The sequence below is a fragment of the Eumetopias jubatus genome, unplaced genomic scaffold, assembly GCF_037043125.1.
Source record: "Eumetopias jubatus isolate StellerSeaLion01/CBP00866 unplaced genomic scaffold, mEumJub1_p1.0 scaffold_9, whole genome shotgun sequence".
NCBI lineage: Eukaryota > Metazoa > Chordata > Mammalia > Carnivora > Otariidae > Eumetopias > Eumetopias jubatus.
In genome coordinates this window covers 113480147-113507801 of record NW_028274815.1, presented here as the reverse complement: position 1 = coordinate 113507801, position 27655 = coordinate 113480147, and the positions used below count along the sequence as shown (strand labels likewise).

Sequence of the window (27655 nt, the reverse complement as noted above, 5' to 3'; positions counted from 1 at the left end):
GCGTCTGCCTTTGGCTCAGGTCACGATCCCAGGGTCCTGGAATGGAGCCCCACGTCGAGCTCCCTGCTCCACGGGAAGCCTGCTTCTCCCTCTCCCACTCCCTCTGCTTGTGTTCCCTCTCTCGCTGTCTCTCTTTCTCTCTCTGTCAATTAAATATCTTTAAAAAAAACGTGTCATTAGCGATTTACAAACCCGGGATTCATTCCCAGAGAGCCCGCCCTTAAAGTCGTTGACAGGTTAATTTTACTGGCCCTTTACCGCCATCTGCTGGCGATATTCGGCATGCCCACGCCATGGTCGACCCTGGCTTAATGGAACACACACCGGATACTCTGGGGGGAGGGGTCGCCGCCGTTCAGGGCTTTCGGAGCCTTCCTAATTTCTACTGGTGTCCTAAACTAGAATCAGTGTTGAAGGTGAAGCCTGGCTTCTTCTTGCTGCTGATAGTAAAATGGAGAGAAAAGAGATGAAGTGAGAGAAAGAGCTGTAAACCCAAAAGGAACCAGGACTTGCTGGTTTGGGAAATACCCACACTATGCAACCACCAAGGGTACTAACAATGAGGAGATTTGCTGTAAGGAAAGCATGTTCTAAGAAGGACGCTGAGGGTGTGGCTGTACAAACTTTTGTTAATACCTCCGAAAGATCAAAAGTTCAGAGTACTCAGTCATACAAAAGGCTCTTTGAAAGAAGCCCATGAAAGATGCTCAACATTATTAGTCATCAGGGAAATGCAAATCAAAACCACAATGGATATCACCTTACACTCATTAGAATGACTATTTTTTTTAAAGATTTTATTTATTTATTTGTCAGAGAGAGAGCACAAGCAGGGGGAGCAGCAGGCAGAGGGAGAGGGAGACTCCCCGCTGAGCAGGGAGCCCAACATGGCACTGGAACCCAGGACCCTGGGATCATGACCTGAGCCGAAGGCAGACACTTAACCACTGAGCCACCCAGGTGTCCCTAGAAGGGCTGTTATTTAAAAAAAAAAGAAGGAAGGATGGAAGGAGGGAGGGAGGAGGGAGGAAGGACATAACAAATGTTGAGGATATGGAGAAACTGGAACCCTACGCATTGCTTGAGGGAATGTAAAGTGGTGACTGAGGAAAAGTTTGGTGGTTCCTCAAAAGTTAAACATAGAATTACCATATAATCCAGCAATTCCACTCACAGGTATGTACCCAAAAGAACTAAAAACAGGGACTCAAACTGATACTTGGACACCCAAGTTCATAGCAGTATTATTCACAACAGCCAAAAGGTGGAAACACGCCAAGCGACCATGAACAGATGAATGGATAAACAAGGTGTGGTGTATCCGAACAATGAGATATTACTCCTTGAAAAGGAATGAAATTCTGGCCCGTGCTGCAACATTAATGAATCTTGGAAACAAACTGCGCTGAGTGAAATAAGCCAGACACGGAAAGGAGAACTACGGTATGGTTTCACTTAAATGAAGTACCTGGAACAGGCAAACTGACAGAGACAAAGAGAGCAGACGTGACAGGGGCCTGGGACGGTGGGCGGGGGGGGGGGTGCGGGGGGGGTTGGGGATTGGTGGGGAGTTATTCTCTAATGGGTACAGAGTTTCTCTTTAGGAAGATGAAAAATTCTGGAGATAGTAGTGACACTGACACAACACTGTGTGTGTACTTAGGGCCATTGAATCGTGCACTGAAAATGGTAAATTTTATGTTATACATATTTCACCACAATTTTTAAAGCCTCTTTGAAGAGAGGAAGCATGTGACTCCCAGATCCCCTTAGCCAGCTGAGCAGAAGTCACAAGTCACAAGGGACGGGAGTCTCTAGGAAAGCTACGTGGAGGAGACGAATGGAGTGAATTCCCGTGACACACACCAGAGTCCCACGGGCTTCCTGAGGGTGTCATGTCAGTAGAAACATGGCCAGCTTGGAATGAAAAGGACAGAGACGAAAGAAGACAAAAAATGAAAGCAGGATGTCAACCTCCAAAATCCTTTAGGCAGGAAACAGGCTGGTGGAACCACTGAGCCACAAAAAGGTACTATCTGGCATCAGAAAGGAAAAATGACCTCAAAGGTAAAGTCTCAAGCCCAGAAGGTGGAGCCACAAGCCCAGAGGATTATTCTACGCCTACACAACAGATGAATTTTGAAATAGCTTGGGACCAGTGACTCCTTTTTTTCCTTTCATTTTCTCCCTTTTGAATGGAAAAGCCTATAACTTTTAGGTACCTTATGTCCACTCCACCATTGTATTTTGGGAGCAGGTAACCTGTTTCTTGAGTTTCTTAGATCCACGGATGGAAAGAAATTGTGCCCCACGATGAGTTATTCTCAGATCCTCCCTCTACCTAGTTCAGATGATGAGATAGGGGACCTTTGAGCTGATGAGATTCAGGTAAGAATTTTTTGCTTCAAGTTGATGCTATCACAGGATGAGACTTGGGGACGAAGTGAATGTATTTTGCATGTGGGATGGATGGGAACCTTTGGAGTCCAGAAAGCAGACTGCAGTAAGCAGAAAATAGCCCCCTAGAGATGTCCACATCCTCTCCCCAGAATCTGGGAGTGTGTTATGTTACACGACAAAAAGGAATTCTGATTGCAAATAAAATTAAGTTGCTAATCAGCTGACCTGGAAACAGATCACCCTGAATTATCCTGGCGGATACAATGTCACAGAGCCTTAACAGTGGAAGAAGAGGGCAGAAGAGGAAGCCAGAGGGACAGGAGATGGGACTTGACCTGCAGTTTCTGGGGCTGGAGCTGGGGCAGTGGCCACACACCAAGGAATAGATGCAGACTCTGGAAGCTGGAGAAAACAGATTCTCCTCTAGAGCCTCTGCTCTAGAACGCAGCCCTGCTGACACCTTGATTTTAGCCTTTTGAGATTTGTGCCAGACTTCTGACCTACAGAACTGTAAGATAAAAAATAACTTGTGTTGGGGCACCTGGGTGGCTCAGTTTCCACTGTTTCTTATGCAGCATTATTACTGGGGACAAAGCTGACCAGGACATAGAATTCCTGACAAGTCATGTAACAAGGGTCCTCCTTCTATGAATTAAGACAGTCCTGGTGTGTACCCATGTGCACGTGTGTGGAGGCATCCCTGTGCACACGAGGTCTGACCCACGTGCAACCCTGGTTAAGTGGGGAAGATCCGTGTACGCCGTGCAGTGTGGGGTTACTCTCTGTCGCATCTGGAGGCACGAGGACTGTGTGCAATGTGACGGAATCTGTATGTTCAGGCTTCCTTCCTTGGTTTTCCTTCCCAGAATTCATTTGTTCCTTCACTATAAGGTGTCCAGGTCCTGGCTGAAAGCCTATGTGATTTTTTAGGCCCAACCATAGGCCACGACAAAGGCTTCCCCCTGGCAGTCCTCCCAGGAAGCTACCCTCCACGCCCCAGACTGGGTGCCCAGCCAGTGCCTGGCAGTCTCTGAGTGGGGAGCAGCCAAGGACTCAGCGACCAACACCCTCCTCGGGTGCCCCTGCCAACCCCTCCCTGGCAGAGGGGAGGGGAAACCCTGAAGACACTTGTCTCCCAACTACCTCGGGACCCCACACTTTCCTTCCCCACCCCAACTGCCGATGGGGGCCCCCAGATTCACAAAACTGCAGGAGCCTTTTGTTCGGGGCTCCCTCAGCAGTGAGACCACCCCCAGGCACTCATCCACCTGACCGTGGGCGCCATTCCCTAGGGAAAAAGGAATGGATGGAAGCACTTTCTCTGGTTTAGCCTCTTCCTTGCACTAAGCAAGGAATGAAAGGCTTGACTGTCACTTTAGTCTTGAATTGTCTTAGCTGGCTGCTCTCACACCTGGCAGCTCAGCTCTTCAGCTCAGCTGACCTCCTGACAGGACAGTGCTTTTAAGAGTGAACTACCTCAGGGCGCCTGGGTGGCTCAGCTGGTTAAGCGTCTGCCTTCAGCTCAGGTCATGATCCCAGGGTCCTGGGATCAAGCCCCGCATCGGGCTCCCTGCTCAGCTGTCTGCTTCTCCCTCTCCCTCTGCTGCTCCCCCTGCTTGTTCTTTCTCTCCGTCAAATAAATAAAATCTCAGAAAAAAAAAAAAAGAGTGAACTACCTTATGCCTGGTGACTTTGGAAAATCTCTTTGCCTCTTCATGTAGTGGGTTCTTCATCTGTAAGATGGAAATGCTAACAATACCTACCTCAAAGGGGTTGACCTTGTGTGGACTTAATAGTCATTAAGTATATACTTAATAGTCATTAAGTATATGAGAAGCATAGAGTAAGTGTTAGCTAAGTGTTTGCTCTTATTATGTTCAACGTTGTCCATTTCTGGGGTGCTGGGTGGCTCCATCAGTGGAGCATGCAACTCTTGATCTCAGGGTTATAAATTCAAGCCCCATGTTGGCTGTGAAAATTACCTAAAAATAAAATCTTTAGGGGCGCCTGGGTGGCTCAGTTAAGTGTCGGGACTCTTGATTTTGGCTCAGGTCATGATCTCAGGGTCATGTGATGGAGCCCCACATCAGGCTCCCTGCTGGGCTGGGAGCCTGCTTAAGATCGATTCTCTCTCTCCCTGTCCCTCTGCCCCTCTCCCCGACAAAATTACAAAATCTAAAAAAAAAAAAAAAAAAAAAACCGTTGTCCATTTCTGTTTTGCAATCCATATGGTTCTAAAGGTGCCTACTGGCTTAACCTAGGTCACGTGCTCCACCCCAACCACCCCTCCCCTGCTCCAAGGGTAGTGCACGTAACCTAGACTAAACCAGTAGGCACTCTCCAGCTCCTAGACTGGTTCAAGGTGGGCATGCGATATAGGCCAGGCCAGTCATAGTGAATATGAAGACTTTGGCTGAACATTCTGGAACAGAGACACTCTTTCCAGCAGGATGTGAACAAGGAGCTGCAACCCCCCAGGAGATGCTGGGAGCCATACTGCGGCCACAGGAGTACCAGCCTCAGGAGGAGGAGAACACCTTGGAGAACCAAGTAGAGAAACAGAAACTGGGTCCTTGGTGCCGTCACTTGATGTCTGGATAAAGCCTTGCCTCACCTTGAACATTTATTTACCTGAGCCCTTTACTGTCTAGGGCAATTTGGTCCGGTGTCCTGTAACCTGTAACCCAAAGTCTCTCTGTAGGCAGGGTGGATGGGTGAGCAGCCAGAGGGTCTGAGGATCTGCAGCAGTCTGGGTCCCCGGGGAAGTGGCCCTGAGGCCGAGTGCGAAGCAGGATGTTGACTACTGAGCATCTGGAAATCAACGGAGGACAGCAGAAGTAGGCAGGTCTGGGCAGGGGGAGCAGTCAGCCGTCATGCAAGCCCAGGGACAGTTTCAGTTGACCCTACATGGCATGCTGGAGCCAGAAGAGGCCTTCAGAGGTGTCCCAAGTGAGGCCAGGATGGCTGGGCCTTTGGTATTTGCACACGGAGCAGTCATCGGATGTGAGAAGGGGACTGACCTTGGATGAGGTGCGAGGCAAACCCCAAAGGGTCTGACCACCGAAGGATACGTGCCCACAGCGCTCCCAGTAACTGCAGCAACAGTCCTTGCTTGAAGGGGGGTTCGGGCAGCACATCTCCAAGCCAGCACATGGTGGGGGGCTGCGCCTAACTCTGCGTCTGAGTAAGAGTGTGTGTTCACGTCCACGCAAACCTGGGGTACAAGCACTGGACAGACAGACAATGGGCCAGAAGAGGGATGGCCATCAGCGAGGAAAACCCGGCAAGTTCCCAGGGCCATCAGCTCGGGGGGTCTCCCTTCTGCCCTGGCACAGGCCTCAACAGGTGTGAGCACAGATCAGGAGAGAAGCTGGGCTCCCACCGCACCAGGAACAGCGCAGCCCAAGCTAGTCTCGCTCGGCGCTTCTCGAGAAGTCCTGGGCCCCAGATACAGTCAGCGTAGTTACCCACCCCTTATCTTTTTTTTTTTTAAGATTTTATTTATTCATGAGAGACAGAGAGAGAGAAAGAGGGAGGCAGAAGCAGAGGGAGAAGTAGGCTCCCCGCAGAGCAAGGAGCCTGATGTGAAACTCGATCCCAGGACCTCGGGATCATGACCTGAGCCGAAGGCAGACGCTCAACCGACTGAGACACGCAGGCGCCCTACCCACCCTTTATCTTAAGACAAAGTCCATTCTTCTCAAGGCCTAGCTGGAAATCTCCAAGTAAAAGAGCAAATGCAAATCCAGCTTTATTGGTCAAAAGGAATGGCAGACTTGACTGGGAATGCCCACCTGGTCCAAGCAGCAGCACCAACCAGAAAGAAGAGAGGAAGGGTGGAGGGAGGGAGGGAGGGAGAGCAGACCAGGCTCCGAGTGGGCACGCGGTCATGGAAGAAGACAATTCAAGGCTCCAGGTATGGGGTAAAGAGCAGGGAGAGAAGACTGGCCCCTGACCCCAACATCTAGAAGGGTAGCAGCTCTTCCACCGGGATGTTGAGGATGACATCCATGTCTGGGGTGCACCTGGTAGGGAACAGCAAAGAGGGGGTGAGAAGTCAAGCAGGGGCACCAGAGTTGCAGAGTGGGGGAGCACGCCCTCGGGGGCACCCTGCTCTTCAGAACACTGGTACTTAGAGCCCCATCCCAAAACACTGGTGTGCATGTGGGTGTGCGTGCACACACGCACACACCAAAAATGAAAAAGGCACGGGCTTGGCATGATTAATGTTCCCGTCCAGAGGTCTGAGGTCAAGAGGGAGCAGGCACTCGGCTCTGAAATGCGGGCCCTCTCACGACCAGCACTCTCTGTGCGGTCAGAATGGCCGGCTTGGACCCCTGGCTGCGTGTCACCTTGAGCTTACGACTCCCCTTGGAGCCCCACGCCCTCGGTTGGCACGTATGTAACAAGCGCTGGCTGTGTACCAGAGCCCAGGGCAACCTGTTTCCTCACTGCTCAAGTGGGAGTAACTCCAACCTCGATCTTTGGCAGGCAGACGAAGTGAGACTAAGTGCTGACGTGGACCAAGTGCTCAGTAACTGACAGGTGTCCTTTGCACACAAGGAGCGAGAACAGCGCGTTCCCGCCTGCAATACAGCCCCCGTTGCAGGGACCAGCACGCTTAGGGGGCCACAGGATCACATGCTCTTTCCACCTTGTCCCAATTCTCTCATCCACTCTCGTGGTTTCCACACTCTCCTGATGCCCACTGAGGTATTTAGGCACAAAATGTCAGGATGTCTGCAATTTACAGTACTTCACAAGAAAAAGCGGAGGAATGAAGATGAAGCCAGTATGGCAAAAACATAACAACTTCTAATCCACACGGGCAACTGAGTATTCATCAAAATATTCTCTCTACTGTCTGTATATTTGAAATTGTCCACAATAATAGTAAAAAGAAAAAGCATCTCTATACTGACAATGCCCAAATTTCCATCTCTAGCCAGCATCTGTCTTCTGAGGTCTGCCGTCTACCTGAGGGCTCTGCACTGAGGTGCCCCAGGGCCTGTGTGACATCTTGGAGAGGCCTGGCCTCGTGGGTTCCCCAAGCTCTGCCACAAAGAGCCTGACCCAAGAAAGGCAGGCGGAGAACTGGCTTTGGAAGGAAGGAAGTTCTTCCTTTGGGGCCCAGGAGTCTGCCAGGCACAGAGCACATCCTTCTCTCCTTACAGAGTGTCTTCCAGGCCCTTCTTGCCTGGAGCCAGCCACCCTACTCAAGTCCATCTTCCTGAACAACCCAGGAGCTTAGGGAACAACCCAGGAGCTTAGGGAACAACCCAGGAGCTTAGGGAACAACCCAGGAGCTTAGGGGTACACCCAGGAGCTTAGGGGTCCATGGAAACATGGAATCCGGGACCCGGAAGAGTCCAAAAAGATTATGTAACTCAGCTTCCTGTGTACTAATGGGACACGGAGGCCCAGAGACAGGAAAGGTCACGTCTGCCACATGGTCAGCAGCAGAGCCGAGGCGAGACCCAGGTCTCCCTGCACCCCGTCCGGGGTTCTGCCTTCTCCACCAGGCTGCCTTCCCTGGGAACAGAGAGCCTCTTCGAGGACACAGCATGGCGGGTTTAAGAAGCAACTGCCAAAACAGATCACATACTTGGGTCTCCGAAGCAGAACGTCCGCAAATATGATCTCTCGGGGCTCCTGGACCTGGACCTGGAGCTGCTCCACCTCTGCCTTCAATATGGGTATTTCCTCCTCCAACTGGTTGATAAACTGAGGGGAGAAGCACAGCAGGGGAGTGTGAGGAGCCCGATGTCCCCCACCAGAAGGGAGAACAGAGCAACCCGGATGAGGAGGAAGGCCATCTAGGGAGATGGCACGGCTTGGTCATGGGGCCTCCTGAGCTCTGGAGGGCTGCTCGAGAGTTAGGGCCAACGTCTGATGGTGCTGAACACAGCACGGAGATCGGGGAGCACGGAGACAGGTGGCAAAGGGGGGCAGTACCTGATGATGAGAATGAATGGGGGCTGGCAGAGACGGTGAAGGTCACTCACACTGACGGTGGATGGAGGATGATAATGAAAATGGATGCGGGGGGGGGTGGTGGTGATGGTGAAGTTCATTAACACAGCTAACGAGTGATGGTCAGTAGTGAGAATTAAGCGGTGAAGATAGGGGGTGGCAATGACAGTAAAATGATGGGTGAGCGGGTGATGCTTGGTGATGCTGCTAATGGGTCATCCCTGGTGATGCTGGTCAATGAGGCAAGGCCTGGGCCCGCACTAACCTCCTTCTCAGGTGAGTGGCAAGGGACAGTAACGGCGCTAGCTAGGAGCGAGGCCAACGCCAGATCAGGACAAGCCTGACTCCCACAGGTCCTGGGGCCTGCCTTTCTGCTCCCTCACAGAGGGGCCGTCCCTTTCCATGCCCACTCACTTCTCTGAACTTGTCCATGCACTTCAGCATGTCCTGGCTGTCCTGGGTCTTCTGCAGAAGAGCCTCCTGATGGGGTTGCTGGCTTTTCTGCGGACGGAGAAGAGTTCTGGCCCCCAGGTGCCTCTTCCCGGGCAGCAGTGCCTGGTAGAGACCAGCGGGGGATGCAGGGGGCCCAGAGGCAGATGATGGGGAAGGAAGCAGGGCTGGAGCAGGACCTGGACACCCACCACTCACCACCACCAGAGCTTTCAGAAGCTTTTTCTTCTTCTTCTGAATCTGATTAGACAACGACTGCAGGACCATTCTGCGCATCTCACTAAGGTCATCCAGCTCATCCTAGGGGCCAGCAGGAGGGTGTGGGCCATCAGCCCTGTCTCCAGTATGGTCCAGCAGGGCAGGGCCAGGGGCTCACCCACCTGCTGGCTGTCCTTTATCTGCTGCAACTGGTGCACAAGGTTGGCAATCTGGACCGACCTGACAGGATACTCGTGGTCCATGTACGTGCTCAGGAAGCTCACTTCCTTGTAGGTCTTCTCAATCTCGGCATTCAGCTGTTCCACCTGCCGCGCCAGGGCTGGAGAGGTCGGGAGGGACAGGAGGCAGGATCCTCCCTCAAGGACCCCTCCCAGGAGATCTGGGAGGCAAAGCTCTCCTTGGCCAAGGGACTGGGGTCTGGTTGAAGTGAGCTCACACTAGAGTCTTTTACCCCCCGCAGGAGAAGAGGCAAACCTGGGTAGGAAAGAGACTAAACCAGGGCAAGATCCCCAGACAAGTCTCAGCTCTGCCACTGACTTACTGTGTGGCCCTCGCCAAGACTGTTCCTCCCTGGACCTCAGTCTCCTCATGCACATGCTCCCATGGCAACAAGCCCAGGGAGATGGGGCAACACAGACTCCCGTGAAATGACCATTAAGACAAAGTCTGTATTGATGCCTTCCATGGGCAGTGTCCCCAGGGTCTGACACACCACCCCTCCCCTCAGAAGGCTTCCAGTCTGCTCCAGGGAAAGAAACCACAGGCTCAGCGCAATGGAAGCCAGAAGACCTGGGACATGGTCGAGCCACTGACTCGGTGACAGTGGCGGGAAGCAGGGGCAGGATGGGGCTGGATCCTGGCTCCTAGCTGTTATGACCTTCGGCAGGCTACCGCACTTCCTTTAGCTCCAGCTTTCTCATCTGTAAAATGGGCGAATAGTCCCTGCCTCACAGGTAGTTGCAATGACTGAGAGTGTGCCCACACATCCGAAGCCTCGGGGGGCCTGGAAGTGCTGTGTTCAGTGCTCGAGAAGTAAGCTATTAGCTCTGCATCTTAGCAATTCCATCTGCCTAACAGGGGAGATGCTGGGCCTACTGGTTTCCAAAAGGTAGGTGCAAGATGAATGCCCCGCTGACCTCCCCGAAGCCAGGGAGGGGATCAAGGAATTCACGCCAGGGATTCTTACACTGCGTCTTGGCCTCCTCCCTCTCCTCCCACTCCTTAAGTTCACACTTGAGCTTCTGCAGCTTCTTCTTGTTCGAGTACTCCAAGAAATCCATGACAGTCTGTGGGAGAGGCGGGGTCAGCTCGCCCCACAACTTCTCCTGGCGCTACCGAGGCATGGGCTCTCGGGGGGGCTCGGCACTTCCCCAGACCCAAACCCGCTCCCAGACCCAGGAACCTGACCGGAGGCTGGCCCAGCCGCTCCAAACGGGGCCCTCTCCTACCACCCACCCCAGCGGGTGGCTCTACCACACACCCAGGCACTGGCCCGAACCCAGACAGCGGTCCCCACTCCACCCTCTTTCAAAATGTCACCAAGTGCGATGGACTTAACCCCAACAGCCCTCAAAGCCATGTCCTTCTCTCCATCCCCACTGCCACTGTCTACTCAAGTTCTCTTCATCTCCTGCCTCAAATACCACCACAGCTACCCCTAACCGGTCCTCCTCCGATCTCTGCTCCACGCCGCAGTCAGGATGATCTTTGTCTAAAAATGAACAATTAAAAAAAAAAAAGCTGACCTTATCCCTCCCCTATTTAAAACCCTCCAGGGGCTCCCCTCTGCCCTAACTCCTTACCTTGGCTGACAAGGCCCTCCCGGAGCTGGCCTATGCCAATGTGTGGCTCCTTGAGCTGGCCATGCCCCCTCTCTCCACAGGCCTTCTGCACCCATTTCCCCTGCCTGGAACACTCTCCTGCTCTCTACCAGTTAACACCTACTTCTGCAGGTTTCAACCCAAGCATCACTTTCTCCAGGAAGCCTTCCTGACCCTGACCCTCCCATGTCTGGGCGAGAGGCCCCTCTCAGCTCCCCAGATCCCCATCCCCATGGCAGTATATACAAATGACTTTCTGCCTGTGACCCCACTAGAATGACAGCTTGATGTGGACAGGGTCCCACCGATCACTGTCTCCCAGGGGCCCACAGGGAGCACTCAGGATGAACAAAAATTATATTAATGGATCAATGCCAGAAGATCAACAATGATTTTGTCTAAGTTTGGAGAATATTCTACTAAGTCCCCTTGGGCTAAATGACTCTGCAATCCTTGGCCTGTGTTGTAGACTGAACTGTGTACCCCTAAATTCATATGTTGAGGCTCTAACCCCCAATATGACTGTTTGTGCAGATAGGGCCTTTAAGGGGGTAATAAAGGTTAAATGAGGTCCAAAGGGTGCAGAATCCGGTAACAGTAGTGTACTTGTAAGAAGAGGAAGAGACCCCAGAGTTACCTCCATGTAGGCACAAGGAAAGGCCATATGAGGACCCAGAGAGAAGGCAGCCATCTGCACCCCAAGGAGAGAGGCCTCACCAGACATCAACCCTGCTGGCGCCTTGATCTTGGACTTCCAGCCTCCAGACTATGAGAAATAAACTTCTATGCGGAAGCCACCTGGTCTATGGTGCTTTGTTACGGTCACCTGAGCAGACTAAGTCCCCAAGACCCGGCTTTCATCTTACTGCTCCATGAAACCATTTCTTCTGCCTCTCCTCCAGCCCCAAGTCCTGGGTCCCCCGTGAACTTCCAGCTCTCCTCTGGCAGCTTTCCCTTCCAGCTCTCCCAGAGGAGGCAGAGGATGCCCCCGGGGTTCTCGGGAAAAGTTGCTCCACCCGTAGACTGTGAGCAGCACCACTGGCTGAGGGTGGTAACCACAGCACGGTGGAAGGAAGCCAGATCCTGGTGCCAGACGGCCTGTGTGCAAGTCCCAGTTCTGACCCTTGCTAGGTGAGTGAGCTTCAGGGTGACCTTGAGCAAGTTACCCAGCCTCTGTTTCCGTTTTTTCCTATGTGAAATAAAGATAATAATGCCCACCCCACGGGGTTGTTGTAAGGCTTATACGGACATACACAACACTGCGTGAGGACTGATACTGGTGGTTGGAGCTCTACCTACCTGTTGCGTGCCAAGTACAACACCCCCGTTAGGGTGGGTGCTTTGTGCTCTATTTTACAGAGCTCAGAGGTTAACTCGAAGTCCCCCAGCTAATAAATGCTGGCGTTGGGATGAGCCCCCATTTCGGTCCGGTTCCAAAGCCCAGCTGAGGGGGGGCGAAGCGCGGGAGAGATGCATCTTCCAGAGGGGGGAAGCAGCTTGCGCAACCGGCCGGGAGAGGCCAGGAGATGGCGCCCGAGGGCCCAAGGGGGCGGCGCCTGTGGACAGGACCAAGGTGCAGAGGGCGGAGGCCAAGATCGGGCGGGGGCGGTTGGACCTCACCTCAAGGATGTCCTGCCGATACAGCATCGTGCGCACTTTCAGGGCCGAGCTGTCTTCCATGTCCTGGATGGCCTTGATCAGCTCCCAGTTGAGCTTGGTGAGGAAGACCTCATGGTTGGAGAGCTCCTGGAGTGTGGTTCGCCGGTTCCTGAGCAACGTCTGCAGGCGGAGGGGAGGGCAAGGATGGGAGGTGGTGCTGCGTGCGGCGGCCGGATCCTCCCGGAGCCTAGGGACCCTCCCGCCGCACGCACGCCCCCTTGTGGTCTCGACTGGTAAAGGCGGCCCCATTGTCTGCGGGTCAGAGCCCCTGAACTATTGCATCCGTTCTGAAACGCCCATTTTCCCGAATTTTACATCTCAGAGGTGGACGCCTCTTACAACGGGTGGCATGTCACCATCTAATTGACAAAATTTGTTCGTGGGAAATAAGATAAGGCTGTACCTTATTATCACTGGCTTCTTAGAATCAATAAAATAATATTTAAAAAAATTAAATTAAAAAAATTAAAAATTAAAAAAAATAAAAACAGTAGTAACGGTAGTAATAAAAATAGAAAACACCCCAGGTAGGTAAGAAAGGGGCGGAGGTGATGGGCGATGTCTGGAAAAGCGGGGAAGCCAAGTGGATGATAATCGCTACCGTTGTTCATCAGGCAGCTGAGCTGAATGAGTACCCTCTCATTTCAGCCATCGCCCCGCGGAAACAAGGAGAGGCTGAGAGGGTAAGGGGCTTGCTAAGGTCACCTCCAGCAGGTACACAAAATCTACAATAATAACAACAAGAATTGTTGAGGGCCTACTATGTGTTGGGCACTGGGCCTCCCCGGGCGCACGGCAGGTGGTATCAGTTCATCCAAAGGCCCTATGTTTACTGACTCTTATTTTATTGATAAATGGAGGCTCACCCCACGGGGTTGTTGTAGGGCTTATACGGACATACACAACACTGCGTGAGGACTGATGCTGGTGGTTGGAGCTCTACCTACCTGTTGCGTGCCAAGTACAACACCCCCGTTAGGGTGGGTGCTTTGTGCTCTATTTTACAGAGCTCAGAGGTTAACTCGAAGTCCCCCAGCTAATAAATGCTGGCGTTGGGATGAGCCCCCATTTCGGTCCGGTTCCAAAGCCCAGCTGAGGGGGGCGAAGTGCGGGAGAGATGCATCTTCCAGAGGGGGGAAGCAGCTTGCGCAACCGGCCGGGAGAGGCCAGGAGATGGCGCCCGAGGACCCAAGGGGGCGGCGCCTGTGGGCAGGACCAAGGTGCAGAGGGCGGAGGCCAAGATCGCGCGGGGGCGGTTGGACCGCACCTCAAGGCTGTCCTGCCGATACAGCATCGTGCAGGCGTTAAGTGACTTGCCTAAAGTCACACAGCCAGAAAGTCATGGCACCGGAACCGGGAAGCCAGACTTCTGACTCCCACTGTCTGTTCTCCCACCACAAGACAAGGAAGCGAGCGGGCTGGTTGAGCCTCGTGGGGTATTCAGATTTGGATGTTAGGCCTAGACCCACTTGGTTCAAATACCAACTCAGCCACTTACTCCCTCGGGGCACCTGGGCAAACGAGTCAGCCCCCCAGAACCCTGCTATACTTGTTCTAAAGGTTGGGAAACTAACACTCGCTTCGGAGAGCTGCTGGAAAAAACAAATGAGATAATGTTCACAGCCAAGCCAGTGAGTGGCGGTGCCTGGCACCCTCAGTGTGCACGCAGGAACCAGAGCTGATAACTGTTCTCACCGGCTCTAGCCCTCCAGCTCTGCCGTGCCTACGCACTCTCTTCCTTTTTCCTCTGTTCTTCCTCATTTCTCTGTCCTTCACTAGAAGCCACCCCTTTCCTGGCCCTCAGCTCCCATATTCCTCATATAATAATAAGAGTAAGAGTGCAAATGTACAGAGTGTTTATTATAGGCGTGAAACTCTGCTCAGCACTTCACATGCACTACCTCACTTGGCACTATTCTCAGCCCCACGGAGCCAACATCGCTGGGGAAAGCACCAGGAATGTGTCTCCTTTGCACACACCCCATTCCCAGGGGATTTGGAGAAACTGTAGAATTAATGACCTCTGCTCTAGAAATGGATCTTCCCTGAGCACCAGATTGAGTGCAGAAATCCTAGTTTGTTTCCTTCCTGACCCTTAACCCCAGTCTGTAATTATATGTTTTTTGTATTATCTTATTGTCTTATTTTTCTTATTTCTTACCTGTCTCCCCCACCTGAATGGCACAGCCAGGAGGGCAGGGGGGCTGGCTGTCCCGACCCAGCTGTAGGACACAGCACACAGGACGGTGCCTGGAGCTCCATAAGTATGGGCTGAATAAACTGATGACTAACTATTCTTTGAGTTTCTTAAATTCATTTATTATAGGTCTCCTCACTACAGTGTAAGCTCCATAAGCACACAGATTCTGAGTACCATGGTCACAGCTGTGTCCCCAACACCTGGCACGGTGCCCGGCACATAGTAGGCACTCCCTCAAGAGCTGGAGATTGAACAAATAATTGTCCTGAGACTGAGGGGCAGAGTCAGTATCCTATTCCATCTCCAAGAGCAAACCAACTGAGTAATTTCTGCTCCCTTCCTGTTTCCCCCTTGTCTCCATGGTCCATTCTCTGCATAGCAGCAGCGGCAGCCCAAGGATTCCTGTGAAAACCTAGGTCATACCACGTCTCTGCTCTACTCAGAATCCCCCAGGGTCTTCCTGTCTTACTCAACATAGAAACACAAAGCCTAAGCATGGATTACAGAGCTACAAACAAGTCATCATCCATTCCCTTACACCCACCAGCTTTCTTCATCTCCTGCTCTAGCCACACCCACCTCAGGACCTTTGCACTTGCGGTTCCTCTGTCTGGAACATTCTTCCCTAAGATGTCACCATTTAAGCAGCCTTCTCTGACGACCCTGTCTAAAATGGTCACGGTCACTCTTCCTCTGTGCCTCGCTAGCCCCTAACTTTACCTTTACACTTCTTCATTGCCCTTAGCACCATGGCACATATTATATACTTAAATTTGTCTTGTTTATTATCTGTCTCCCAAAGTCGAATGCGAGCTCCCTAAGGTCGGAGGCCACATCACTGGTGAATCCTTGCACTTAGAACAGGGCCTGGCACATAGTAGGCATTCAATAAACTGACTGAATGATCACAAGAGACAACATTAGGAATGGGTTGGGAGCCCAGGCTTCAGAGCCAAATTGTCCAAGTTCTAAAGTCAGGATAAAAATAACACCAGAAATATGAGCTCTTCCTTTAAGAACGTTGGGCCGCCTTTGAACCATTCTGCAATATTGAAGGTTAAAGGGAAGAAAAGGTTTCAAAGCAAATACATTCTTCCCTATTTCTTTATATAGTAGTCATTGTTCACTGAGCTCTTAAAACTTTCTTGAAGAAAGTACTAATTCTTCTCCAGTATTTTGTAGCATTTGTAGTATTTAGTATTCTATTTTCTGCCTGGGACACAAAAGACTCCTCCTCTTTTAGTCATTTCAAATACTTTGAAACATTGTTCAGAAGCCATAAAAAAGCAATAGATGGTGAGAACGCTAATTATCTAAGCTGTATCGGATGATGTGAAAAATGTAATAGCTTCTGAGCTTTGCTTTGAGGTGCACTGTATTCCATGAAAGGTTAATTTACTGGAAATTTTTAAATGAACAAGCCACCAGATTGTGTTCCTAATGTAGTGAAACAAAAAAGAGGATTCTGATCATTTTCCTGGTCTTCAACACAAAGGCAAACACCTTGTTTAACCGGCTTTGATCCCTAGTACTGCCATGTTTCTAGCCATGCGACCTGGTACAAGTCCTTGATCTCCCTGAACCTCAGTTTCCCATCTGTAAAAGGGGGGTGATGATAAGCACGCCTATGGCACTGCTGATAAGGAAATGAGTCAAGTCTGGCACCTGCAAAATGTTCAGTGTATGTTTGCTATCACCGTCCCCCTCCCCCACCCCCCCATCCCTACCCCGAGCCCCAGTGCCTGTAGGGAGGATGCTCATACCCTCAATAGCCGGATTTTGGCCTGTATCTTCCCAGAGTCCAACCTCCCTCTGTGCTTTTCTTGTGGATTCCTCAGCTGGCTTGTCATCAACATGGTGGGCTTGGAATGCAACCCTAGGGCATGGGAAAGAGCAGAGAGGGAGTGAGGGTACAGGCAGGCCTGGGAGCAGGTCTCAGGGAATGCACCATCCAGGAGACGGCCCGGGCACCAGCCCCACCCAGTCTCAAACTTATAATCCGTGACAGTGAGGCAGAGCATGGGACTCACATCCATCAGTAAGCTCCCAGGCCCCGCTCTGCGCCGGGGACTTTCATATGGCTATGGGTATGGACAGAGGGGAAGAGAGGAGCAGCAACAGGGGCCGACCAGGTGCCCATAGTCTCTCCCACCAACCTGGCCAGTAGCAAGGTCAGATGAGGCAGGGGTTAAGGGCAAGAACTAATGAGCCAGACAGCCGGGGTTCGAATCCAGGCTCTGCTTTCTACTAGCCATGTGAGCTTGGGCAGGTCACCTGACCTCTCTGTCCCTCGGTTTGTTCCAACCTATAAAACAGGAGTCATCATCATGCATACCTCATAGGGTTGTCCTGAAGATTAAATAAGATTTTACTATACCTTCAAGTGTTTGGAATAGTGCCTGACACATATTCAGTGCTGAATAGGCATTCCTAGTTGTCACTGTCACTACTGATGACCTGAGGCTTAGCATTAGGACCACAGCCCTACACAAAGACACAGGAGCTGGGCAAAACTCCCAAATGGCTGTCTGAAACACCTATAAAAGCTGTGGTCCTTGGGGCGCCTGGGTGGCTCAGTCAGTTAAGCGTCTGCCTTCAGCTCAGGTCACAATCCCAGGGTCTTGGGATCCAGCCCCGCATCAGGCTCCCTGCTCAGCGGGAAGCCTGCTTCTCCCTCTCCCACTCCCCCTGCTTGTGTTCCCTCTCCGTCTCTCTCTCTGTCAAAAATCTTTAAAAAAAAAAAAGCTGTGGTCCTTCCAGATAAGGACTATATGGAAATATTTCAGATCAGAATAAAGCATTTGGAGGGCATGTTCTCAGAACCCCTGCTTCCTCTCAGGCACCGGCCTGAGACAAATCACCCACATCATCTTGAATGCTGAGGCCACATTCTCGATACCCACCAAAACCCCCACTCCAAGTGCAGCACAGTACTTTTCAGAAAATATTATTTATTTAATGGATAAATACAGTGAACCCGGGAAAATTTTAGTATTAACAATTGAAGTGATGAAGTAAATTAAAATAATCTTGTGTTACAGTTATGAATTATCTGTATATATTGGATATTTAATTGTATTGTTTAAAAGATGGAATGATTAATAGATTAATCTTGTGGTTCTAATTTAAATGAGATTTTTATTTAGATTTGTTTTACATTAAAGATTTAAGACATTTTTATTAAATGTGTATAAATTACCAAAACTTTTAAGAGAACATAGATTACCCATTTCTAGAAGTTTATTTATTAGTTGTACAAGAATTATTTAAATGCTCAGTGGTTTTTGTTAATCAGACAAGTAAACTATTTGAAAATGAAAAATGAATATACTAAATTTTAAAATGTGGCTTAAAAGGATTAGGGGAACCTAATTAACCAAGTTCCAAAATCCCCCTTAGAAGTGTTTATAAAAATTATAAGATTAGTAAGTCAAACTTAAATACTTAGGGAGATTTGTACCTTTAATAATGACTATTTATTTTCATTAGTGGTAGTAGCCCTGCTTTATCTTTTTTTTTAAAAGATACATGAAACCATTATTGCACTGTATGTTAACTAACTAGAATTTAAGTTTAAAAAAAAATCCCGGGGCTCCTGGGTGGCTCAGTCATTGAGTGTCTGCCTTCGGCTCAGGTCATGATCCCAGGGTCCTGGGATCGAGTCCCACATCAGGCTCCCTGCTCAGTGGGAAGCCTGCTTCTCCCTCTCCCACTCACCCTGCTTGTGTTCCCTCTCTTGCTGTGTCTCTCTCTATCAAATAAATAAATAAAATCTTAAAAAAAAAATTTTTAAGACTACAGAGAAATCCTATGTATCTTTAACCCAGTCTCTCCCAATGGTAGCATTTTGCAAAACTAACTACAATATCAGAACCATGATATTAACATTAAGACGGACAAGATATAGAACATTTCCATCACCGTAAGCATCCCTCAGGCTGCCTTTTACAGCAACACTCTCTTCCCTCCCCTTACCATGCTACCCCCACCTTTGTCCTTAACCCCTGGCAATCACTAATCTGTTCTCCATTTCTGGAATTTTGTCATTCCCAGAATGCTATATAAATGGAATCATAGAGTATATAACTTCTGAGATTGTTTTTTTTCACTCAGCAAAATTCTGTGGGTTCATCCAAGCTATTGACTATATCAATAATTCTTTCCTTTTTATTAGTGGATAGTATTCCATGGTATGGATGTACCATAGCTTATTTAACCATTAACGGACCTCTGGATTGCTTCCAGTTTGTGAGTATTATGATAAGGCTGCTATGAAGCATTCATGCACTGGTTTTTGTGTGACCGTAAGTTTTCATTTCACTGGAATAAATGCCCAAGAGTGCAATTGTTGGAGCACGGTGAGAACTGCATGTTAGTTTCATTAAAAACTGTCATACTGGGGTGCCTGGGTGGCTCAGTCAGTTAAGTGACTCTTGATTTCAGCTCAGGTCATGATCTCAGGGTCATGAGATCGAGCCCCGTGTCAGGCTGGGCCTAGAGTCTGCTTTGGATTCTCTCTCTCCCTCTCCCTATGCTCCTTCCCCAATCCTTCCCATGCTCTTGTCTCTCTGTGAGAAAAGAAAAAGAAATTGCCATACTTTTTTCCAGAGCGGCTGGGCTATTTTACACTTCCACCAGCAATGCATGCATGATCCAGTTTCTCCTCTTGGCCAGCATTTGGTGTAATCACCATTTTTCATTTTAGCCATTCTGCTAGGTGCGTAGTGACACCTTATTATGGCTTAATTTGCATATCCCTAATGGATAATGATGTTGAGTATCTTTCCATGTGCTTATTTACCATCTGGATATCCTCTTCAATGAAACATCCCTTCATATCTTTTGTCCATTTTTTTTTTAAGATTTATTTATTTCAGAGAGAGAGAACACGTGTGAGTGAGTGGGAGAGAAGGGCAGAGGGAGAGGGAGAGAATCCCTAGCCGACCCAGCACTGAGCACGGAGCCTGACGCAGGGCTCCATCCCATGACCCTGAGATCATGACCTGAGTCCGAATCAGGAGCCGGACCCTTAACCAACTGAGCCACCCAGGTGTCCCTCTTTTGCCCATTTCCTAACTGAATTGTTTTTCTTTTTTTTTTTTTAAAGATTTTATTTATTTATTTGACAGAGAGAGACAGCGAGAGAGGGAACACAGGCAGGGGGAGCGGGAGAGGGAGAAGCAGGCTTCCCGCGGAGGAGGGAGCCTGACACGGGGCTCGATCCCAGGACCCTGGGATCACGACCTGAGCCGAAGGCAGACGCTCAATGACTGAGCCACCCAGGCGCCCCGTTTTTCAATTCAGTTGTTAGAAATTGTTGAGTTTTGAGCGTTCTCGATAGGTTCCGCATAGCAGGCCTTTGTCAAGAGGTGGTTTGCAAGTATGTTCTCCAAGTCTGTAGCTTGTCTTTCCATCCTCTTCACAGTCTTTCACAGAACAAGTGTTTAATTTTGATGATGTCCAACTTATCCATTAATTTCATTTTTCTTTTATGGATCATGGTAGAAAGTCTAAGGGCTCTTCACTTGGACATGGGTCTCAAAGATTTTTTTTCTCCTATATTTTTCTCTAAAAGTTTTAGTTTTACATTTAACATTTAATTTTTATTTCATTTTACATTTACATTTGGACTTAAGTCAAGGTTCTTTTTCTTGCCTATGGATGTCCAAGTGCTCCAGCACCATTTGTGGAAAAGGCTTTCTTTTCCTCCACTGAGCTGTTTTTTCAGCCTTGTCAAAAATCAGCTGGGCGGGTCCTGGGATCGAGCCCCGCATCAGACTCCCTGCTCCGCGGGAAGCCTGCTTCTCCCTCTCTCTCCTCCTGCTTGTGTTCCCTCTCTCGCTGTGTCTCTCTCTGTCAAATAAATAATAAAATCTTAAAAAAAAAAAAAACCTTGTTAACCCCTATAAAAAAAAATCATCTGGGCATATTTGTGTAGCTCTATTTCTGGTTTCTCTAGCCTGCTCCATTGATCTATGTATCTATCTATCTCTCTGCCAATACTATGCTATCTTGATTACTTTGGCTTTAATAATATCCTTAGTATCAGGTAAAGTGATTGTTCCCGCATTATTCTTCTTTTTCAAAATAGTTTATCTATTCCAGGGCCTTGCTTTTCTATATAAAATTTAGAATAAACCTGGGGCGCCTGGGTGGCTCAGTTGGTTAAGCAACTGCCTTCGGCTCAGGTCATGATCCTGGAGTCCCGGGATCGAGTCCCACATCGGGCTCCCTGCTCGGCGGGGAGTCTGCTTCTCCCTCTGACCCTCTTCCCTCTCGTGCTTTCTATCTCTCATTCTCTCTCTCTCAAATAAATAAATAAATAAATAAATAAATAAATAAATAAACAAATGTTTAAAAAAATTTAGAATAAACCTGTCTGTTTACAAAACACTGTGCTGGGATTTTGACAGGAATTACATTAAATGTAGAAATCAAATTGGGGAGAACTGTCATCTTTACTATGTGGAGTGTTCTAATCGTAAACATAGTATGTCTCTCCTTTTATTTAGGTCTTCTTTGATTTCTTTCATTAGCATTATGTAATTTTTAGCATATAGGTCCTATACTTCCTTTGTTAAGTTTACACCTAAATATTTCATTTTCTGGGGCACTTGGCTGGCTCAGGCGGTGAAGAGTGCAACTCTTGATCTCAAGGTTGTGAGTATGAGCCCCACACTGGGTATGGAGATTACTTGAAAAAACAAACAAAATCTTTAAAAAATATTTTATTTCTTTGGATTATAAATGTATTTTTAATTTTGGTTTCCCCATATTCATTGTTAGTACATAGAAATGTGATTGGGGCACGTGGGTGGCTCAGTTGGTTAAAGCATCTAACTCCTGATTCTAGCTTAGGTCATGATCTCAGAGTCATGAGATCGAGCCCTGCGTGGGGCTCCGTGATGGGTGCATGAAGCCTGCTTGTGATCCTCTCTCTCCCTCTCCCTCTTCTCCTCCCCCAGCTTGTGCTCACGCTCTCTAAATAAATAAATAAAAGAAGCTTTAGGGGCGCCTGGGTGGCTCAGTCGTTGAGCGCCTGCCTTCAGCTCAGGTCATGATCCCGGGGTCCTGGGATCGAGCCCTGTATCGGGCTCCCTGCTCAGCGGGAAGCCTGCTTCTCCCTCTCCCGCTCCCCCTGCTTGTGTTCCCTTTCTAGCTGTCTCTCTCTCTCTGTCAAATAAATAAATAAAACCTTTAAAAAAAAAAAACTGAGACCAAGAGTAACACATTTAAAAAAAAGAGAGAGAAGCTTTAAAAATGTGATTGATTTTTGTGTACTTGTATTCTGCAACCTTGATGAACTCACTTATTAATTCCAGTTTCTCTTAAATTCAGTAGATTTTTTAAGATTCTCTACATAGACGGGATGTCATCTGTAAATAAAAACACTCAGATCATTCTATCTGATTCATCTCGATGTTGGTATCCTTCTTTTCTCACTCATGTTGTGATTTTCCTTATTCTTGGTATGACAAGTGATTTTTACTATATCCTTGATGTTTTAAATAATACTCTGGATCCTACTGCAGACAGTCCCCTGTTGAGATGTAGCATGAAGGCCAGTTTTCAGAGTCCTCTGTGTACACTGTGTTACATCCAGGGCTTTTTTTTAGGTGTAAAAGAGGGGACCAAGAAGGAATGGGGCTACTCCATCTTGGTGGAATCAGCTGGTTTATCTTTTTTAACACAAAAAAGCTGCCCTCAAGGACATGACTTTGCATAAGACATGTTACCAACCTAAGCTTCAGTTCCTTCATTTGTAAAAAGGTGATGAGATCATCTCCCAGGTGTAAGGAATGAATGAAATGATGACCTCCTTTTATCCATCCACCTCAAGTGTATTTAAGGTTTTGTGTAGTGGGGCGCCTGGGTGGCTCAGATGGTTAAGCGTCTGCGTTCGGCTCAGGTCATGATCCCAGGGTCCTGGGATCGAGCCCCACATTGGGCCCCTGGCTCAGCAAGGAGCCTGCTTCTCCCTCTGCCTCTCTCCCTGCTCATGCTTTCTCTCTCTCCCTCTCCGTATCTCTGTGTCTCAAATGAATAAATAAAATCTTAAAAAAAAAATTTAAAGTTTTGTGTAGTAACATTTTGAGGTTGGGACCGTGAACTCTACACAGCTAGAAACCCAATCTGTCTCCTTTACCATGAGTCAACAACATTCAGCCCATTGCTGGGCACATGGGTGCTCAGCAAATGGATGCTGCTGAATGAATGAATGAATGAATGAATGATGCCTCCACAACACAAAATAAGTCCTGAGCAAGCGGTAGCTCTTTTCATCATTATAATTTACAAAGATGATTTCACTGGCATAAAGGCAGGAATCCTTGCAGACTGGGACTGTGACAAGTAACCTAGACGGGATTACAAGGGAAACTGGAACATCAACTCAGATCCATGTTTCTCCCCACTAATACATGGTTAAGACTGTGCATCCTGGAGCGGCACCGGGGAGGCTCAGTTGGCTGAGTGTCTGACTCTTGATTTTTGGCTCAGGTCATGGTCTCGGTGTTATGGGATTGAACCCTGCATCGGGCTCCATGCTGAGCATGGGAGCCTGCTTAAGATCCTCTCTCTCCCTCTTCCTTTGCCCCCAACACCCCTCATGCTCTCTCGCTCTCTCTCTCTCTCAAAAAAAATTAAAAATAAAATAAAAATAAAAAGATTGTGCATCTTGGAGGGGTGCCTGGGTGGCTCAATTGGTCAGGTATCCAACTCCAGACTTCGGCCCAGCTCATGATCTCAGGGTTGTGAGATGGAGCCCCCTGTCAACCTCCATGCTGGGTGTGGAACCCACTTAAGATTCTCTCTCTCCCGGGGCACCTGGGTGGCTCAGTCAGTTAAGCATCTGCCTTCAGCTCAGGTCATAATCCCAGGGTCCTGGGATCGAGTCCCACATTGGGCTCCCTGCTCAGCAGGGAGTCTGCTTCTCCCTCTGCCCCTCCCCCAGCTCATGCTTGCACGCTCTCATTCTCTCTCTCTCCCCCTCCCCCGCATAAATAAATAAGTAAATAAATAAAATAAAAAGATTCTCTCTCTCCCTCTGCCCCCTCCCCTCACACTTAAAAAAAAAAAAGATTGTGCCTCTTGGAGCCAAACTGCCAAATGTCACAGCCTGGCTCTGCCATCCTCCTCCCTGTGACCTTCAAAGTTACACCTGTCCATGCCTCATCTCTAAGAGGAGGTGGTAATAACAGCACCCACCTCACAGGGTTGTTGAGAAGATTAAATGAAGTGATATGGGTCAAGTGCTGAGAACAGTACCTAAGGGCTTGGTATATGTTAATTGTTCTTGTTCTTACCATGGTTGTATCTGTTACATACCTCACCATACATACCTTTCCTTCCCCAGTGAAAGAAAGGAAAGTGTTTCCTTGTAGATGCTGTGTGAATAGGGTCTAGAGCCAAAGTCAAAAACTCTGTCACTACCACCAGGCCCTGTGCTCAGCACTTTACATCAAAGACTCTTGACGATGTTTTAGATCGTCCTCTACATTGGTAGAGAGGATTTGTGGTCCTCTCAAATACTGGGGGTCCCAACAGGCATCTGGGGGTAGGGGCCAGGGACGCTAGATATCCCCCAGAACAAGACAGCCCCATGGAACACAGAATTCTCCTATGTCCTGCATGACTTTCCAAAACCCTAGCAGATACTGATGTAGGTAAACAAAACCTTATTTGTAATGATCTGTTCCCAGAACCTGACTCTTTTTCACATATAAACACAAAGAATATTTTGCAGAGTTTTACAGTAATGCTAAATTTTCCAGGAAAGCAGCTATATTCAAGGGAAGATTGTACTTTGTTTTGTTCAGAACTTTACCAAGAGATGGGCACCACTTTGGAAATCATGACCACAATGAAACATCCATCTGGATATCTGAGTGCCTGATACCCCACCACATGTCAGTCTGCATTTGCAGTGGTTACATTCACCATGACTCCACATCTCCCCTTCTGACTACTTTGACATATCTTCTAGTACAGCACATCCTGGGCATTTACATAATGAAATATATGTTTTTTAACTATAAGTAACTTTCCTTTTACTTTACACTTTGGGTATTATATTAAGTTTTTTAATTATATATATAGGTAGGTTATATTATGTATGAAATTTATTTCAGATACTAAAGGAATATTACAAAGTATTTGTTATTAAAAGGAATATTGGGGGGGGTGCCTGAGTGGCTTAGTCAGTTCAGTGACTGCCTTCCGTGGGCACCTGGGTGGCTCAGGTTGTTAAGCGTCTGCCTTCGGCTCAGGTCACGATCCCAGGGTCCTGGGATCAAGCCCCACGTCAGGCTGCCTCCCTGCTCCGCGGGAAGCCTGCTTCTCCCTCTCCCACTCCCCCTGCTTGTGCTCCCTCTCTGGCTGTGTCTCTCTGTCAAATAAATAAATAAAATCTTAAAAAAAAAAAAAAAGTGACTGCCTTCGGCTCAGGTCATTAACTCAGAGTCCTGGGATCGAGCCCCATGTTGGGCTCCCAGCTCAGCAAGAAGTCTGCTTCCCTCTCACCCCCTGCTCATGCTCTCTCTCTCAAATAAACAAATCAATCTTAAAAAAAAAAAAAAAAGGAATGTTGGGTCTGATAAGGTTGAGAGCAACAATGCTTTATATAGATCTTCTCATTTAATTCTTGCAACAATCTTATCAGGTCCTCATATTACAAACGAGAAAACTAAAGCTCAGAGAGATGAATGGCTTTTCCAAGATAGTAAACAGCAGAGCCAAGATGTGAACCCATGTCTGACTCAGCCAAGGGCATGAGAACTCCCCTGGATGGCATAACAAAGACATGGCAGAGATTATCCTGAGTTGACCAAACCCTGTTTTATTTTCCTCTTGGACACACAGCAGGACATTTCTCATTTTCCCTTGTGATTAAAGGTGGTCATATGACTGAGTTATGGCCACTGGAATATGAGTAGGAGTGATACGGGTCATGTCAAATCTAGGCCCTGAACAAAAAACTGCCAACAAAATTACCGATATTTTTGCTCGCTCTCTCTCTTCCCTCTCTACCAGCTGAATGCAGACTGAATGCAGTCCTCTGAATCAAGCAGAGGACTTCAAGGCCTTACAAACTGTCAGAGCCACAAGGTTGAAGGAGCCTGGATCCCTGCATGATCATGTGGAAAAGATTACTTCCACCCCTGCAGATCCACAAATGTACTTTGACATAAATGAGAAATAAGCTTCTGTACTAATACCTGAAACCTGGGGATTGTTTGTCATAGCAATTAGCCTACTCTAATATAATTGATGTCACCAAAGGCCAAGGGCATACACTGTCCCCAATTCCCATATCCGGCCTCAAGTGCCTCTGCCCACCTGGCAGGACGCTAGTCAAAGTCTTCGTTTTGCTCTTCTGGTGGCCTCTGGTTTGTAGGATGGGAGGCAGAGTAGGTGACTTGGTTTTCTGCTTGGACCGCTGCCATGGAACATAATCCTACCAGATATAAAAAAGTCACACGGCCTGATGAGTTCAAATCCCAGCTTTGCCCCTTACAGATATCTGTGACCTTGAGCAAGTGACTTTTGAGGTCTGAGCCTCAATTTTCACATCTGTAAACTAGATCTAATTATAAAACCTATCTCCACAGATTGATGGGAGAACGCCAAGAGATGATATTTGTAAAGCATGTGATAAGTGCTCCATAAATGTTAGCTATCACTTGTTTTATCAGCCAGCCGTAATTTACGAAGCACATCCAGGCTGTGAGGTGCTAAGAACTGTGGCACACAGTTCTTAAACACAAGGCAAGGAAAAGACCCAAGAGGAAACCAGAGGAGCAATGAGAGATGAATAATAGAGCAGTATAATATACCCTCACATTCGGATAAGGTGGTGCGAAAACAGGTTCGGGGGCTCGGCTCCGGGTCCTACAGCAAATGTGTGACACAGGTAGGGCTGGAATTCAGATCTCCAGATTCCATCGGCCGGGACAGTCGCGGCCATGAGGGCAGGCGGACTGCAGACCCAGGGTCAGCAAGCCCCCATCTCCTCCCCAGCCCTCCCGGACTCACCGGATTCTGGAAGTTGTGGACTGTGGAGCGAATCCCAGAGCGGTTGGGTCTGGAAAGAGTTGGGACGGGAAAGAACTTCCATCATTCCCCACCCTTGGGACTGTAAGCAACAAACGTGAAACAGGCGTGAAGTCTCCACAGAGACCACAGTTCACTAAGAGCCCGAGGGAGCGGGAGGTAGGAGAGCGCGAGGGAGAGGCGGGGCTAGGGAGCTGTGGGCGGAGAGAGGGCGGGGTCAAAAGACAACCAGGCCCGGACCAAGCAAAGGCGGACACGCATGCGCACCCCACCACCTCTCGATTCTTATACCTACTTCGGAAAGACGCGCGCCATTGGGGGAAAATGGAAGACGAGTAATGAGTCCGTGGAGGCCTGATCTCTTGCTATACTTATTATTCGGCTTCTCCGACTTTCTTGCCTCAGCGTGGACCGCGTGGTAACCTAGGCCACTGAAACTTCCCAGCGAGACCCGTCCCTCGTCTCCGTCTCCAAGGAAACGGACGCAGACTACCGAGCGCCCGGAGGGACTAATCTCTCAAGGAGAAACGGAGCTCTCCACAGCCTGCTCAACTGGGCCCCACCCATCATCCTAAAGAATTATGTCATATTTCCTTCTCATCAAACCTCCATCACTTTCTTCTCCATCCTTACTCTTGTCTAATGACTTTGCTTCCTATTTCACTAAGAAAATCATGGGGATTAGTAAACTCACATTTTTTTTTTAAGATTTTGTTTATTTATTTGACAGAGACCTCGATAGCGGGAGCAGGAACACAAGCAGGGGGAGTGGGAGAGGGAGAAGCCGGCTTCCCGCCGAGCAGGGAGCCCGTCGCCTAACGACTGAACCACCCAGGCGCCCCAGTAAACCCACATTTTCACATCACTTCATTTACCCACCTAA

The 27655-nt window shown here is 48.8% G+C and overlaps 1 protein-coding gene across 1 annotated transcript; it reads right to left on the bottom strand.

Moving 5' to 3' along the window:
* Positions 1-6282: 6282 nt before the first annotated feature.
* Positions 6283-27087, bottom strand: CUNH20orf96 (chromosome unknown C20orf96 homolog). Its single transcript, XM_028118753.2, has 11 exons — positions 27068-27087; positions 26755-26803; positions 26059-26176; positions 16485-16597; positions 12483-12641; positions 10229-10328; positions 9204-9361; positions 9022-9123; positions 8788-8874; positions 8006-8124; positions 6283-6425 (listed from the first exon to the last, which is right to left on the bottom strand). The coding sequence occupies exons 1-11, from the start codon at positions 27085-27087 to the stop codon at positions 6365-6367; spliced, it is 1086 nt and encodes a 361-aa protein (XP_027974554.1). The 3' UTR covers positions 6283-6364.
* Positions 27088-27655: the final 568 nt, after the last annotated feature.

Coding starts and splice junctions, on each gene's coding strand:
- CUNH20orf96 (XM_028118753.2), bottom strand. CDS start 27,087: ATGGCGCGCGTCTTTCCGAA. Junction 26,804..27,067: donor ATGGCGCGCGTCTTTCCGAA/GTAGGTATAAGA, acceptor AACTCTTTCCAG/ACCCAACCGCTCTGGGATTC. Junction 12,642..16,484: donor CCAAAATCCGGCTATTGAGG/GTATGAGCATCC, acceptor CTCCGCCTGCAG/ACGTTGCTCAGGAACCGGCG.